Genomic DNA, 14,082 nt, shown 5'->3' with positions numbered 1-14,082 from the left:
ATTATGCCAGGAACTCATTATGCGCTTCATATCTCTTGTCCCTCCTCGCTATAATTATACAAAACCAGACACTACAAACCCTCCAAACCCCCTCAAAGATTGTCATTTAACCCCAGCAATGACAACATCTTTGTGGGTTTCGGAGAGCCTTCGCTTCTGAGCTCAGCAGGGCCCAACTCATTAAGGATTCCACCTGATAATCAAAATTGAGAATTGTCCGGTTGTGATTCTGTGAAGGCTTTGGAACAGACCCCTCTAGAAATAAATATACCTTCTCACTGAGCTATGCCCTCTCGTTCAGTGCATCAGCACTTCAGAGCTCCCAAAGCAGAAACTGTTTATGTTCATGGCAGCAACTGCAATCCCCTTTTGCTCTGAAATGAAGGGTTTTAGTAGGATTTGGTGCTTTAAGCCCAGGTTTTAGTTTTACCTTGATGTGTTGGGAATTAGCATTCTAACACAGCAGCCCTCTTTCTTTCACGGGAGATGCTTTGCTCTAGCTGTCATTGTCTGGATAAATGGATAAAATGGATAAAAAGCCAATTATCTCAGAGCACATCCTTCGGCTTGAGATAAATCTGACACTGCGTCGACTGATACAAAACAATAAACAACAACAGAAACAGAAAACACACCTGGCTTCAAAGACTAGCTGTTAATGATGATAAGCGAAGATAATGCAGGTTTCTCTTTATATACTATGTGGAACACACTCAACCTAACTGCTAATTATGAACTGAGTTTGTATACAGCCTACGGTCACTATCAAGCCCAGCCCTGTCATTGTACTTTATGCCAGTATCTATTCCCAGCTAGGATAACTTAAACCCAAATACAGACTGCTAACTTATCATTCCAGCAGAGGAGGCTGGTGGGAAGAGCTACAGGAGGATGGGCTCATTGTAATGGCTGGAATGGAATCAATGGAACGGTACAAAACACATCTAACACATGGAAACAACATGTTTGACTCCGTTCCATTGATTCCATTCGAACCATTACAATGAGCCCATCCTCCTATAGCTCCTCTTTCCAGACTGCACTGCATTCGAGGTGGTATTTCAACAGGTTTTGAACAGCCAATAACCTGGTAACGTATTAAAATAACTTTATGTCTTTAAAGTGCATTCAGAAAGTATTCAGACCCCTTACATTTTCCCACACTTTGTTACGTTACAGCCTTATTCCAAAATGGATTAAATTACTTTTTTTCTTATCAATCTACAACCAATACCCCATAATGACAACGCAAACACAGGTTTTCAGAAACTTTAGTAAATGTATAAAATAAAAGCAGAAGTACCTTATTTACATAAGTATTCAGACCGTTTGCCATGAGACTCAAAATTGAGCTCAGATGTATCCTGTTTCCATTGATAATCCTTAAGATGTTTCCACAAGTTGATTGGAGTCCACCTGTGGTAAATTCAATTGATTGGACATGATTTGGAAAGGCACACACCTGTCTTTATAAGGTCCCACAGTTGACAGCACATGTCAGAGCAAAAACCAAGCCATGAGGTCAAAAGGAATTGTCCGTAGAGCTCCAAGACAGGATTGTGTTGAGGCACAGATCTGGGGAAGGGTACCAAAACATTTCTTCTGCATTGAAGGTCCGCAAGAACACAGTGGCCTCTATCATTCATTAATGGAAGAAGTTTGGAACCACCAAGACTCTTCCTAGAGCTGGCCGCCTGGCCAAACTGTGCAATAGTGGCAGAAAGGCCTTGGTCAGGGAGGTGACCAAGAACCCGATGGTCACTCTGACAGAGCTCCAGAGTAATTTTGTAGAGATGGGAGAACCTTCCAGAAGAACAACCATCTCTGCAGCACTCCACCAAACAGGCCTTTATGGTAGAGTGACCAGACGGAAGCCACTCCTCAGTAAAAGGCACATGGCAGCCCACTTGGAGTTTGCCAAAAGGCACCTAGAGAACCAAGATTGAACTCTTTGGCCTGAATGCCAAGCGTAAAGTCTGGAGGAAACCTGGCACCATCTCTACGGTGAAGCATGGTGGTGGCAGCATCATGCTGTGGGGATGTTTTTCAGCTGCAGGGACTGGGAGACTAGTCAGGATCGAGGGAAAGATGAACGGAACAAAGTACAGAGAGATCCTTGATGAAAACCTGCTCCAGAGAGATCAGGACCTCAGACTGGGCCGAAGGTTCACCTTCCAATTGGACAACGACCATAAGCACACCGCCAAGACAATGCAGGAGTGGCTTCGGGACAAGTCTCTGAATGTCCTTGAGTGGCCCAGCTTGAGCCCAGACTTGAACCCGATCAAACATCTCTGGAACGACCTGAAAATAGTTGTGCAGCAACGCTTCCCATCCATCCTGACAGATCTTGAGAGGATCTGCAGAGAAGAATGGGAGAAACTCCCCAAATACAGGTGTTCCAAGCTTGTAGCGTCATACCCAAGAAGACTCGAGGCTGTAAACACTGCCAAAGGTGCTTCAACAAAGTACTGAGTAAAGGGTCTGAATACTTATGTAAATGTATAAAAAAAAATTATTTGTAAGACATTTGTAAAATTTTGTAAAAAAAACCGTTTTTGCTTTGTCATTATGGGGTATTGTGTGTAGATTGATGAGGGGAAGAAATACAATTTAATCAATTATAGAATAAGGTTGTAACGTAACAAAACGTGGAAAAAGTCAAGGGGACTGAATACTTTCTGAATGCACTGTAAATGCGTATGTTCAGAAATACTTAGAAATACGTTTTACATTATTATAAATACCTGAAATTACATTTACATGTATGATGCAGCAGGGCCAGTAGATGGAGTAGATTAGCAAGATACCATCACAGCTAGAAGTGATGTGTTCATGTGTTGACTGACAAGACCCTCTTAGAGTCCACAACCTTTTAGCTCTTTACAACGTGTGACACCTCTCTCCTCCCTCAGGTTTTTTCTGTCTCTTACCTTCAGGAGATTCCTCCTGCACATATGTGCCTGTCAGGTACCGGTGAACCAAGGCAGACTTCCCACTCGACAGATTACCCACAATACCCTGCAGAAACAACAAGACAACAGTCTAGTCAAGGACATCATATATATGTTGTTGAGATGGTTACACAGCCAACCAATGTCATAGCCCACAGCCAATGGACTTGCTTCTGGTAGATGCAAGGTAGCAAAACAATAGTTCTGTAAGAAGTTGCAGAGACAAATCACCAACTAACGCTAGAGCCCACAGTCTATGGACTTTCTCATGGACAAATGATGCTTGTGGGATAAAAGAAAGGTGGTCAGTTCAGAACGTTCAGGCCCAGGCCCCAGCCCTGACTGCTGACCGCCCCCAGGTGGAGCCTGACGGTGGGTGAGCTGGGGCTGGGCTGCTCCCAGGCTGGGGTGGCTGCTGACAATGCCAGTGTGTCTGGGGGAGAACACGCCCTCCTCCCCTACTCAACCCCACAAACCTCCTTCACCTCCCTCTTCTTAAGATCCTTAGTGGGTGGTAAAGTCAGGTATGGTTTTAATTATAGGGGACTGTGAGAGAGATGTGTGTGTGTGTGTGTACAGGATCTTTAAGAGCCTAGATGATGCTATCTCTCCTCTCCATCATTACACTTACGATCTACATAAGGAGGAAGTTGGCTTTGGAGAGGACAAGGAGTAGTAGTCTATCCACCACAGAAGAATAACAAGCTAGGAGCTACTCAGAACAGAAGCTAACTACAAAAGGAACAGAGTTTATGTTAGAAATGTAAAGCTTTGTAAGCTGCTGGGTTGTAGGCCCATCATTAAGGCTGCTGTATGAGCATAGTTCAGGCAGATAAAAGCAGAGCGGGCACAGTGTGTGTAAATCCCACTAAAGCCTTTTTTAAGGATCAGTCTATGGTTCATTATCAAGGTCCAGCAGGGTTAAAAGAGAAGACATTACTATACAGTATCAGCTCATCTCCTCATGAGTGCAATTGCCAATTGTTGGAATGATAACATCTGCCCGTGCTTTTGGGGACCATAATATATGAATGAACTACTTTTGTCCAATACTGTCATATAGAACTGTGGAAGAAATGGAAGCTATCCGTCCCTTCTTTGACAGTCCTCGACTCTTCCCTGCTGAATCCAGCGTCAGTTCACTAAACCCCTGAAATGTCCGGAGGAGTTTTCCAATTAACACCTAACACTATATAAAAGACAATGAGCTCCATCAAATTATCCTTGGTTAGAAAGCATGTTCTCCATAAAAGTGTCCCTCTGAGAGAACAACATTTTCTGTTGGATTCCCCATAGGATTACACCAATACGTTTTTCATAAAAGACCAAAATACTATGAATACTTCAGTATTTACCACCTGAATGTTGGAATGGAATGTGTCTTTGTGGTAATATCCCTATTGATGATGTGCGTGAAGCACTCCCCTCTTCCTGTGAGGACGTGTGTGTTTGTGCGTACGCGTGCATGCAAGCAGTTGTGCCAGCGGGTGGATCAGACCCAGGACCTGTCACATGTCTAGCCCAAAACTGTCACTCATCTCTCTGTCCTGCTGCAAGCCACTCTGCGCTACGCGTCACTATGCCAACTTATCTCATTAAAAATCACCCACACTCTCGCTTGGTGCCAGGGAATATTCCAGCCAATTTCTGTACTCTACTCTCTCTCTGTCATGCAGAATGAGAGGAAATGTTTTTGAAATGCATAGAGCATGGCCTGGCATTGACATTTAAATCAATCCTCTTGCAGTGCCAATGCCAGAAGAATAATATGGCCTGAAGTTATGATGAATACTCATGAATACTACTCACCACTTTGAGCTCTGGCACTGATCGACTCAATGTCCACTCCTGGCTGTTGACGAAAGAGTCTGGAAGAGAAAAAAGAACAAGAGAATAAACACCATTAAGCTGAGGTCGGGGAAGGTTAAAGCAGTACGTTGATTCCTTGCCACGGTCTGCCGTGGCATAGCTTAAAGGGAGGAAGTGCAATCATGGTTTCAAGTCATCTCTGACAATGCAAACATTCACACGCATGCACACACATTGCACATCTACCTCATTTTTACCATTATGTCACCTGTGCAACTATAGATGACAAAACTCTAGATCCCCATTATACCCCACACAGAAATGCATACAAGCCCTCCCTTGCCCTCCCATTGGCAAATAAGACCATAACTCTAACCTCCTGCGTCCTGCTTATGAGCATAAACTCAAACAGGGAGTACCAGTGACACGCTCAACACAGAAGCGGTCCGATGAAGCGGATGCTAAGCTACAGGACTTTTTCATTAGCACAGATTGGAATATGTTCCAAGATTCATCTGATAACATTGAGGAGTTTACCACATCAGTCACTAGCTTCATTAATAAGTGCATCAACAAAGTTGTCCCCACAATGACCGTACGTACATACCACAACCAGAAGCCATGGACTATAGGCAACATCCGCACTGAGCTAAAGGCTAGAGCTGCTGCTTTTAAGGAGCAGGACCCTAATTCAGACACATAAGAAATCTAGCTACGACCTCTGACGGTCCATCAAATAGGCAAAGCGTCAATACAGGACTAAGATCGAATCCTACTACACCGGCACTGACACTCGAAGGATGTAGCAGGGCTTGCAAACTATCACGGACTACAAAGGGAAACCCAGCCACGAGCTGCCCAGTGACGCGAGCCTAGCAGACAAAATAAATGCCTCGCCTCGAGGAAAGCAAAACTGAACCATGCATGAGAGCACCAGCTGTTACGGATGATTGTGTGATCTTGCTTTCCATAACCGATGTGAGTAAGACCTTTCTAGAGGTTAACATTCACAAGGCCGCGGAGCCAGACGGAACACACAATGAGGATTCAGAGCAAAAGCACCACTTAAACCTCAGGAGGCTGATGAAATTTTGGCTTGGTCCCTAAGACCCTCACAAACTTCTCCAGATGCACCATTGAGAGCATCATGTCCGGCTGTATCGCCACACTGTCCGCAACCGCAAGGATATCCAGAGGTTGGTCTGGTCAGCCGTACGTATCATCAGAGGCACACTGCCTGCCCTCCAGGACATCTACTGTACAGCACCCAGTGTCACAGGAAGGCCAAGAAGATCACCTGGTGTTACAGGAAGGACCTCCGCCACCCGAGCCATGACCTGTTCACCCAGCTGCCATCTAGAAGGAGGGGACAGTACAGGTACATCAAAGCTGGGACTGAGAGAGTGATAAACAGCTTCCCTCTCCAGGCCATCAGAAAGTTAAATAGTCACCACTAGCTGGCCTCCGCCCAGTACCCTGCCCTGAACTTAGTCACTGTTACTAGCCGGCTACAATCTCTGCACCGAAGAGATTTCTGCCCTATGTACAGTTGAAGTCAGAAGTTTACATACACTTAGGTTGGAGTCATTAAAACTCGTTTTTCAACCACTCCACAAATTTCTTGTTAAAAAACTATAGTTTTGGCAAGTCGGTTAGGACATCTACTTTGTGCATGACACACGTCATTTTTCCAACAATTGTTTACAGACAGATTATTTCACTCATAATTCACTGTATCACAATTCCAGTGGGTCAGAAGTATACATACAATAAGTTGACTGTGCCTTTAAACAGCTTGGAAAATGGCTTTAGAAGCTTCTGATAGGCTAATTGACATCATTTTAGTCAATTGGAGGTGTTCCTGTGGATGTATTTCAAGGCCTACCTTCAAAGTCAGTACCTCTTTACTTGACATCATGGGAAAATCAAAAGAAATCAGCCAAGACCTCAGAAAAAAAACTGGAGACCTCCACAAGTCTGGTTCATCCTTGGGAGCAATTTCCAAATGCCTGAAGGTATCACGTTCATCTGTACAAACAATAGTACGCAAGTATAAACACCATGGGACCACGCAGTCGTCATACCGCTCAGGAAGGGGATGCCTAGAGATGAACGTACTTTGGTGCGAAAAGTGCAAATCAATCCCAGAATAACAGCAAAGGACATTATGAAGATGCTGGAGGAAACAGGTACAAAAGTATCTATAGCCACAGTAAAACGAGTCCTACATCGACATAACCTGAAAGGCCGCTCAGCAAGGAAGAAGCCACTGCTTCAAAACAGCCATAAAAAAGCCAGACTACGGTTTGCAACTGCACATGGGGACAAAGATCGTACTTTTTGGAGAAATGTCCTCTGGTCTGATAAAACAAAAATATAATTGTTTGGCCATAATGACCATTGTTATGTTTGGAGGAAAAAGGGGGAGTCTTGCAAGCCGAAGAACACCATCCCAACCGTGAAGCACGGGGGTGGCAGCATCCTGTTGTGGGAGTGCTTTAATGCAGGAGGGTCTGGTGCACTTCACAAAATAGATGGCATCATGAGGTAGGAAAATTATGTGGATATATTGAAGCAACATCTCAAGACATCAGTCAGGAAGTTAAAGCTTGGTCGCAAATGGGTTTTCCAAATGGACAATGACCCCAAGCATACTTCCAAAGTTGTGGCAAAATGGCTTAAGGACAACAAATTCAAGGTATTGGAGTGGCCATCACAAAGCCCTGACCTCAATCCTATAGAAAATGTGTGGACAGAACTGAAAAAGCATGTGCGAGGAAGGAGGCCTACAAACCTGATTCAGTTACACCAGCTTTGTCAGGAGGAATGGGCCAAAATTCAACCAACTTATTGTGGGAAGCTTGTGGAAGGCTACCCGAAACGTTTGACCCAAGTTAAACAATTTAAAGGCAACGCTACCAAATACTAATTGAGTGTATGTAAACTTCTGACCCACTGGGAATGTGATGAAAGAAATAAAAGCTGAAATAAATAATTATCTCTACTATTATTCTGACATTACACACTTAAAATAATGTGGTGATCCTAACTGACCTAAGACAGGGAATTTTTACTGGATTAAATGTCAGGAATTGTGAAAAATGGAGTTTAAATGTATTTGACTAAGGTGTATGTAAACTTCCGACTTCAACTGTACATGTATTCCATTTTTGGGATTTGTGTGTATTGTTTTGTATTGCTCATTATTACTGAACTGTTGGAGCTAGAAACATAAGCATTTCGCTGCAACTGCAATAACCTCTGCAAAATATGTTTACGCGATCACAAAAGTCCACAAGAACGCCAAGGTAACCTCCCTAAATGACTATCACATCTATAGCCATTAAATGCTTTGAAAGGCTGGTCACATCAACACCATCATCCCAGACACCCTGGACCCACTCCAATTTCCATACCACTCCAACAGATCCACAGACGACACAATCTCTATTGCACTCCACAATGCCCTCACCCACCTGGACAAAAGGAATACTTATTTAAGAATGCTGTTTAGTCCCCTCCAAGCTCAGGACCCTGGGACTGAACACCTCCCTCTGCAACTGGATCCTGGGCTTCCTGATGGGACGACCCCAGGTGGTGAGGATAGGCAATAACACATCCGGCACGCTGACCATCAACACACGGGCCCCTCAGGGTTGTGTGCTTAGTTCCCTCCGGTACTCCCTTGCTCACCCAGGACTATGTGGCAACACACAACTCCAACATCAAGTTTGCTGATGACACAATGGTGGTAGGACTGATCCCCGATGATGATGAGGCAGCCTATAGGGAGGTCAGATACCTGGCAGTGTGGTGCCAGGACAACAACCTCTCCCTCAAGGTCAGCAAGACAAAGGAGCTGATCGTGGACTACAGGAGATGGGGCTGTAGTGGAGCTCATCTAGAGATTTCTTGTTCTTCTGTGTCCACATCACTAAGGAATATAACATGGTCCACACACACCCACACAGTGCCTCCTCCCCCTCAAGAGGCTGAAAAGGTTTGGCATGGGCCCTCAGATGCACCATTGAGAACATCTTGACTGGCTGCATCACCGCTTGGTACGGCAACTGCAAGACACCCGACCGCAAGGCGCTACAGAGGGTTGTGAGTAAGGTCCAGTACATCACTGGGGCTGAGCTCCCTGCCATCCAGGACCTCTATACCAGGTGATATCAGAGGAAGGCAAGCGGTACCAGTGCACAAAGTCTGGAACCAACAAGACCCTGAACAGTTTCAATCCTTAAACTATAAGACTGCTAAACAAGGCTGCTAAATAGCTAATCAAATGGCTACCCGGACTACCTGCATTGACCCTTTAAAAAAAACTCTTGTGTAACCGATGTGAAATGGCTAGTTAGTTAGCGGTGGTGCGCGCTAATAGCATTTCAATCAGTGACGTCACTCGCTCTGAGACTTGAAGTAGGGTTTCCCCTTGCGTTGCAAGGGCCGCGGCTTTTGTGGCGTGATGGGTAACAATGCTTCGTGGGGTGTCAGTTGTTGATGTGTGCAAGGGTCCCTGGTTCGAGCCCGTTTTGGGGCGAAGAGAGGGACGGAACCTACACTGTTACACTTGCACTGACTATGCACACATACTGTACTCTATCCACACACTCACATATACATACACTTTTTTTTACGCACAAAACAATTTAGGCAACAGGGATCTTAATCCCGGAGGGGACTTAACATCTCTGCTGTAATCTAAAAGCTTGATTTTAACATCTAGCCACTTACAGTGCATTCGGAAAGTATTCAGACCCCTTGACTTTTTCCACATTTTGATACCTTACAGCCTTATTCTAAAATTGATTAAATTGTTATTTTTCCTCATCAATCTACACACAATATCCATAATGACAAAGCAAAAACAGGTTGAATTTTCTTTGGGCAAAATAAAAACAGAAATACCTTATTTACATAAGTATTCAGATCCTTTGCTATGAGACTCAAAATTGAGCTCAGGTGCATCCTGTTTAGATTGATCATCCTTGAGATATTTCTACAACTTGATTGGAGTCCACCTGTGGTAAATTCAATTGATTGGAAATGATTTGGAAAGGCACACACCTGTCTATTTAAGGTCCCACAGTTGACAGTGCATGTCAGAGCAAAAACCAAGCCAAGGAAATGTCAAAAGACCTCTGAGACAGGATTGTGTCGAGGCACAAATCTGGGGAAGGGTACCAAACAATTCTGCAGCATTGAAGGTCCCCAAGAACACAGCGGCTTCCATCATTCTTCCTTGGTTAGGGAGGTGACCAAGAACCCGATGATCACTCTGAAGCCACTCCTCAGTAAAAGGCACATGGCAGCCCACTTGGAGTTTACCAAAAGGCACCTAGAGAACTCAGACCACGAGAAACAAGATTCTGATGAATCCAAGATTGAACTCCTTGGCCTGAATGCCAAGCGTCACATCTGGAGGAAACCTGGCACATCCCTATGGTGAAGCATGGTGGTTGCTGCATCATGCTGTGGGGATGTTTTTCAGTAGCAGGGACTGGGAGACTAGTCAGGATCGAGGGAAAAATGATTGGAGCAAAGTACAGAGAGATCCTTGATGAAAACCTGCTCCAGAGTGCTCAGGACTGCAGAATGGGGCGAAGTTTCAGATTCCAGCAGGACAATGACATTAAGCACACAGCCAAGACAATGCAGGAGTGCCTTCGGGACAAGTCTCTGAATGTCCTTGAGTGGCACAGCCAGAGCCCGGACTTGAAGGTGATCTCTGGAGAGACCTGAAAATAGCTGTGCAGCTACGCTCCCCATCTAACCTGACTGAGCTTGAGAGGATCTGCAGAGAAGAATGGGCGAAACTCCCCAAAAACAAGGGGTGCCAAGCTTGTAGCGTCATACCCAAGAAGACTCGCTGTATTGTAATTCATATCGCTGGTATTCGAATGACCCTGGTGATGAGTTCTAAACTTGAAATATTGTTCATTATCAGGTATCCTATTGAATGCCATAGTCTAGGTTGTACACCAGAAGTTAATGGTTATCTGTAGGGGGAATGTATTGAGTAAAGGAAGGGCAATCACTAGGGCTGGGCGGTATACCGTATTTTACTATATACCAGTATTGATGCACGGACCAGTTTGTTTTTTTTACTCTACCTTCTATAACGGTATTTGAATGTTTGGTTTGTTAAATGTGATACGCTGTGTGTAACGTCCCTTTTTATAGTTTACTCCGCTACTTGAGTCATCCCTCTCCGCTCTGTCTCTCTATCTCCACGCTGCTTTCCACACAGACCTAGTCCCACCCCCTGTCACTCAAGGAGGGCATGTATTGTTGCTTGACCACGAGATACCTTCGTTCAGTCTGCATGGTCAATGCAGCACATGCAACAATGTTGTTTCCAATTTAATCTTAATATAAATCCACAAGCGTTCTATAATTACAATATTAGTTTGTGTTTCTTACATCTGCAAACAGCTAACGTTAGTTTGTATTTTCTTAGCAAGTTAAGCTAAATCGTGATACCCACTAATGCTAATCGCAAACGTAGCTAGCTAATACAGCCTGATACCAGTGCTGGTGGAGGTCTAAATCAGCATGTTGTTTCTGCAACAGTATCTTCTAAATCAAAGAGGAATAGGCAAAGCATGAATATGTTGGCTATATGAATAAAGATTCAATGTAGCGAAAGATTATAGGATCCCCTAGGAAACACGGAACATCACTTTGGTTCCTACCCTGTCACAATAACTCGTCCATGGCATTTTCATTTGTTGTCATGTCAAACACTGTATTCAAAGTGCCCACTATTATTTATATTCTAATTATAGAATTATAATAAAAATTATATTTCCATGATTCCAAAAGTTCACCCAAGTGTTTTGATCTAAATCACAATTGCAACATTTGGTAAAAAATAAGGCCTAGTATTTTTGCCCATATCGTGGCAGTGTAGAAAAAAACTCAAATGAGTGCAGGAAATGCAGAACCGCAAATTCCACTATTGCGCCTAATCCTTATTGTGGCTAGCTTCACAACACATAACCCAGCCCGGTGGAGCCTCACTAGCCAGATGAAGCTAGCTGGCTTGCTTATAACGTTAGCTTTGGGCAACAGCTGGCTAGCTATTTATTTTCATGAACTGAAGTTCAATTTCAATAGGCGAACAACAAGTGGCAACCTAGTTAATACTTACTCACAAGGATTCCAAAATCATTGCTAAGAATAGTGAATATGACTGCAGCTTCTACTGGTCATTGTTTTCAGGCTGGTTGTATTGGTGAAAGCTAGGTACCAAGCTAAAGCTCGCTACCCCAGAAGTTCCGGTCAAACAAATGATGCTTTACTACCAACGCGTGTAAACACATCATTTGTGGCCGGTGTTTGCTTATTTTCAGCTTTAACAGTGTTACTTTATCTTTTTTGAAACGCAAAGACCCAAACAGCGTTCCGTAGTATGTATGCCGTGAAGCTAATAGCAGTGACACTATTACTGTGTAACCAAATAGCGCGCTTGGTAGTGTGTACCGGTGCTCGACCAGTCGGCGAAAGCCAACATCACCCATGACAGAAAACGGTTGACTGTCAAGGGCAATGAATTCCATTATCTTGTCTTTAATGGATTTCGCCTTTGAGTTGTCTAGCTGACTCGACTTGTTGACTGCTCGATCCACACAGCATACACTGTGGCCTAGGTTAGGAATGCTGTGTTGCACGTGTAGTGCAAAATGTTACGTGCCGTTATTACGTTATTACAGCACGGTAGCTTTGACATCGGTTTTTAACATTGGCGTTAAACTAGACATCAGGCCGATACCGATGTTGGCATTTTTAGCTAATATCGGCCCATTCCGATATGTTCACCGATATATCGTGCATCCCTAGTATATATACTACCACTGGTGGAACCATGGCTTTGTCTTATGCAGCTGTATGACACAATAAGTGAAATAAACTTGGTTTAAGCTTTACTAAATCGTCCGTGAGTTTTACTATGCTCATTTAGAACCTATCACTGGTATAAGGTATAAACGGTATATAGTCCAAGCCTAGTACTGGTACTCCCTGTACTGTATGTTGCCATGCTATTTCTACTCGTTATTTGTTATTCACTGTGTATTTATTCTGTGTGTCATTATTTCCATGTTTATTTGATATTTTTTGTATCTTTATCTTTAACGGCATTCTTTGAAAAGGGCCCGTAAGTAAGCTATTAATTTCACTGTTAGTCTAAAACTGGTTTACGAAACATGTGACAAATACAATTTGATTTGATTTGACTACCTCCTCCTCTCACCTTGAGGCAAACTGATGCTGCGGCTGCTAATTCAATTTAACAGTCAGAGATTACCAGACGTGACACAACATGTTTCCTCTATTAATAACATCAGATAGGGAAGGAACATTTGACTGAATAATCACCATTTTAAAAAACAGTCTAGAAAACCATTAGATTGAACAATTACAGTCTGGGTGAAAGTCAGAAGAATTGTTTGTGTCTGCCTGTAGGTTATTGCCATAACCAAACCAAACACACAGATAACCTCTCTCAAAGGACACCGTAAAGAGTGTTAGCATCTGTCACAACAACCGTTTGACAATGGAGATACCATCTCCAACAGAGGGGGTGTAGACACCCTGTCTGCAGGCAACAAGGTGCACAACCAGGTGGGATCCCCCTATGTCGGTCTACACCAGAACAATGAAAACCTACAACACCAAACAAGGCAGCATCCTTTACTGTAGGTGCATATGTCTGTTGCAGCAACAATGTTCTCATGCCCAAGGCAATCATATTCCCGAAAAAAATATTGAGAGCAAAGGCCTGTATTCAAGTACCTATTCATAGGTATTCTAGAGCACTCTTGCCATAAACAATATTTGACACAAATTGAAAGCGGTTGTCCAATCCATATTTATTGTCTGTGTAAGTTAAGTGTAAGGGCTTCAGTGAAAGTTGCAACATTTGCACAACATGAGATCAATTGTTGAAGAACATTCATTCAAACGTTGTTCTTCTACCTTTAAATGTTTTGTTTTAGAAGCAATAAGGTTGACTTAAAACACTGTATACAATAATAGGCTTTGTTGCTATGGCAATCTCACTTTATTCCAGGCTGAGGCATGTTGAGTGCATCACCAGAGGTGGATTCAGGCTTTGTGTTGCTAAGCCCTCTCACTACCAGTTTGACACATCTCCTTGAACATGTTAGAACATGAGCACCAAAGACGCTCTTTAGATGCTGTGGCTCTGAAACTCTGCTTGAGTGAGGGAGTTTATTTCAGAAGTGGTAGATAGGAGCTTAAATGAGGTTGCCACTCATTTTGTCAAGGTTTTATTGTTAGCATACAAATGTAG

At 43.5% G+C, this 14,082-nt stretch overlaps 1 protein-coding gene across 5 annotated transcripts in view; it reads right to left on the bottom strand.

Annotated features, from left to right (window-relative positions):
• Positions 1-14,082, bottom strand: part of LOC115157183 (arf-GAP with GTPase, ANK repeat and PH domain-containing protein 3) — a 218,919-nt gene that overhangs the window by 107,532 nt on the left and 97,305 nt on the right. For all 5 annotated transcript variants that reach the window (XM_029705219.1, XM_029705215.1, XM_029705216.1 and 2 more), the window contains exons 2-3: positions 4,764-4,822; positions 2,934-3,021 (exon numbers count right to left, since the gene is read on the bottom strand). In XM_029705219.1, the coding sequence (XP_029561079.1) occupies positions 2,934-3,021; positions 4,764-4,822 (147 nt within the window). The remainder of the gene's footprint in view (positions 1-2,933; positions 3,022-4,763; positions 4,823-14,082) is intronic.

Source organism: Salmo trutta, chromosome 21, assembly GCF_901001165.1.
Source record: "Salmo trutta chromosome 21, fSalTru1.1, whole genome shotgun sequence".
Classification (NCBI taxonomy): domain Eukaryota; kingdom Metazoa; phylum Chordata; class Actinopteri; order Salmoniformes; family Salmonidae; genus Salmo; species Salmo trutta.
Note: the sequence above shows the minus strand (reverse complement) of the source record. Positions and strands in the feature narration are given on the sequence as shown.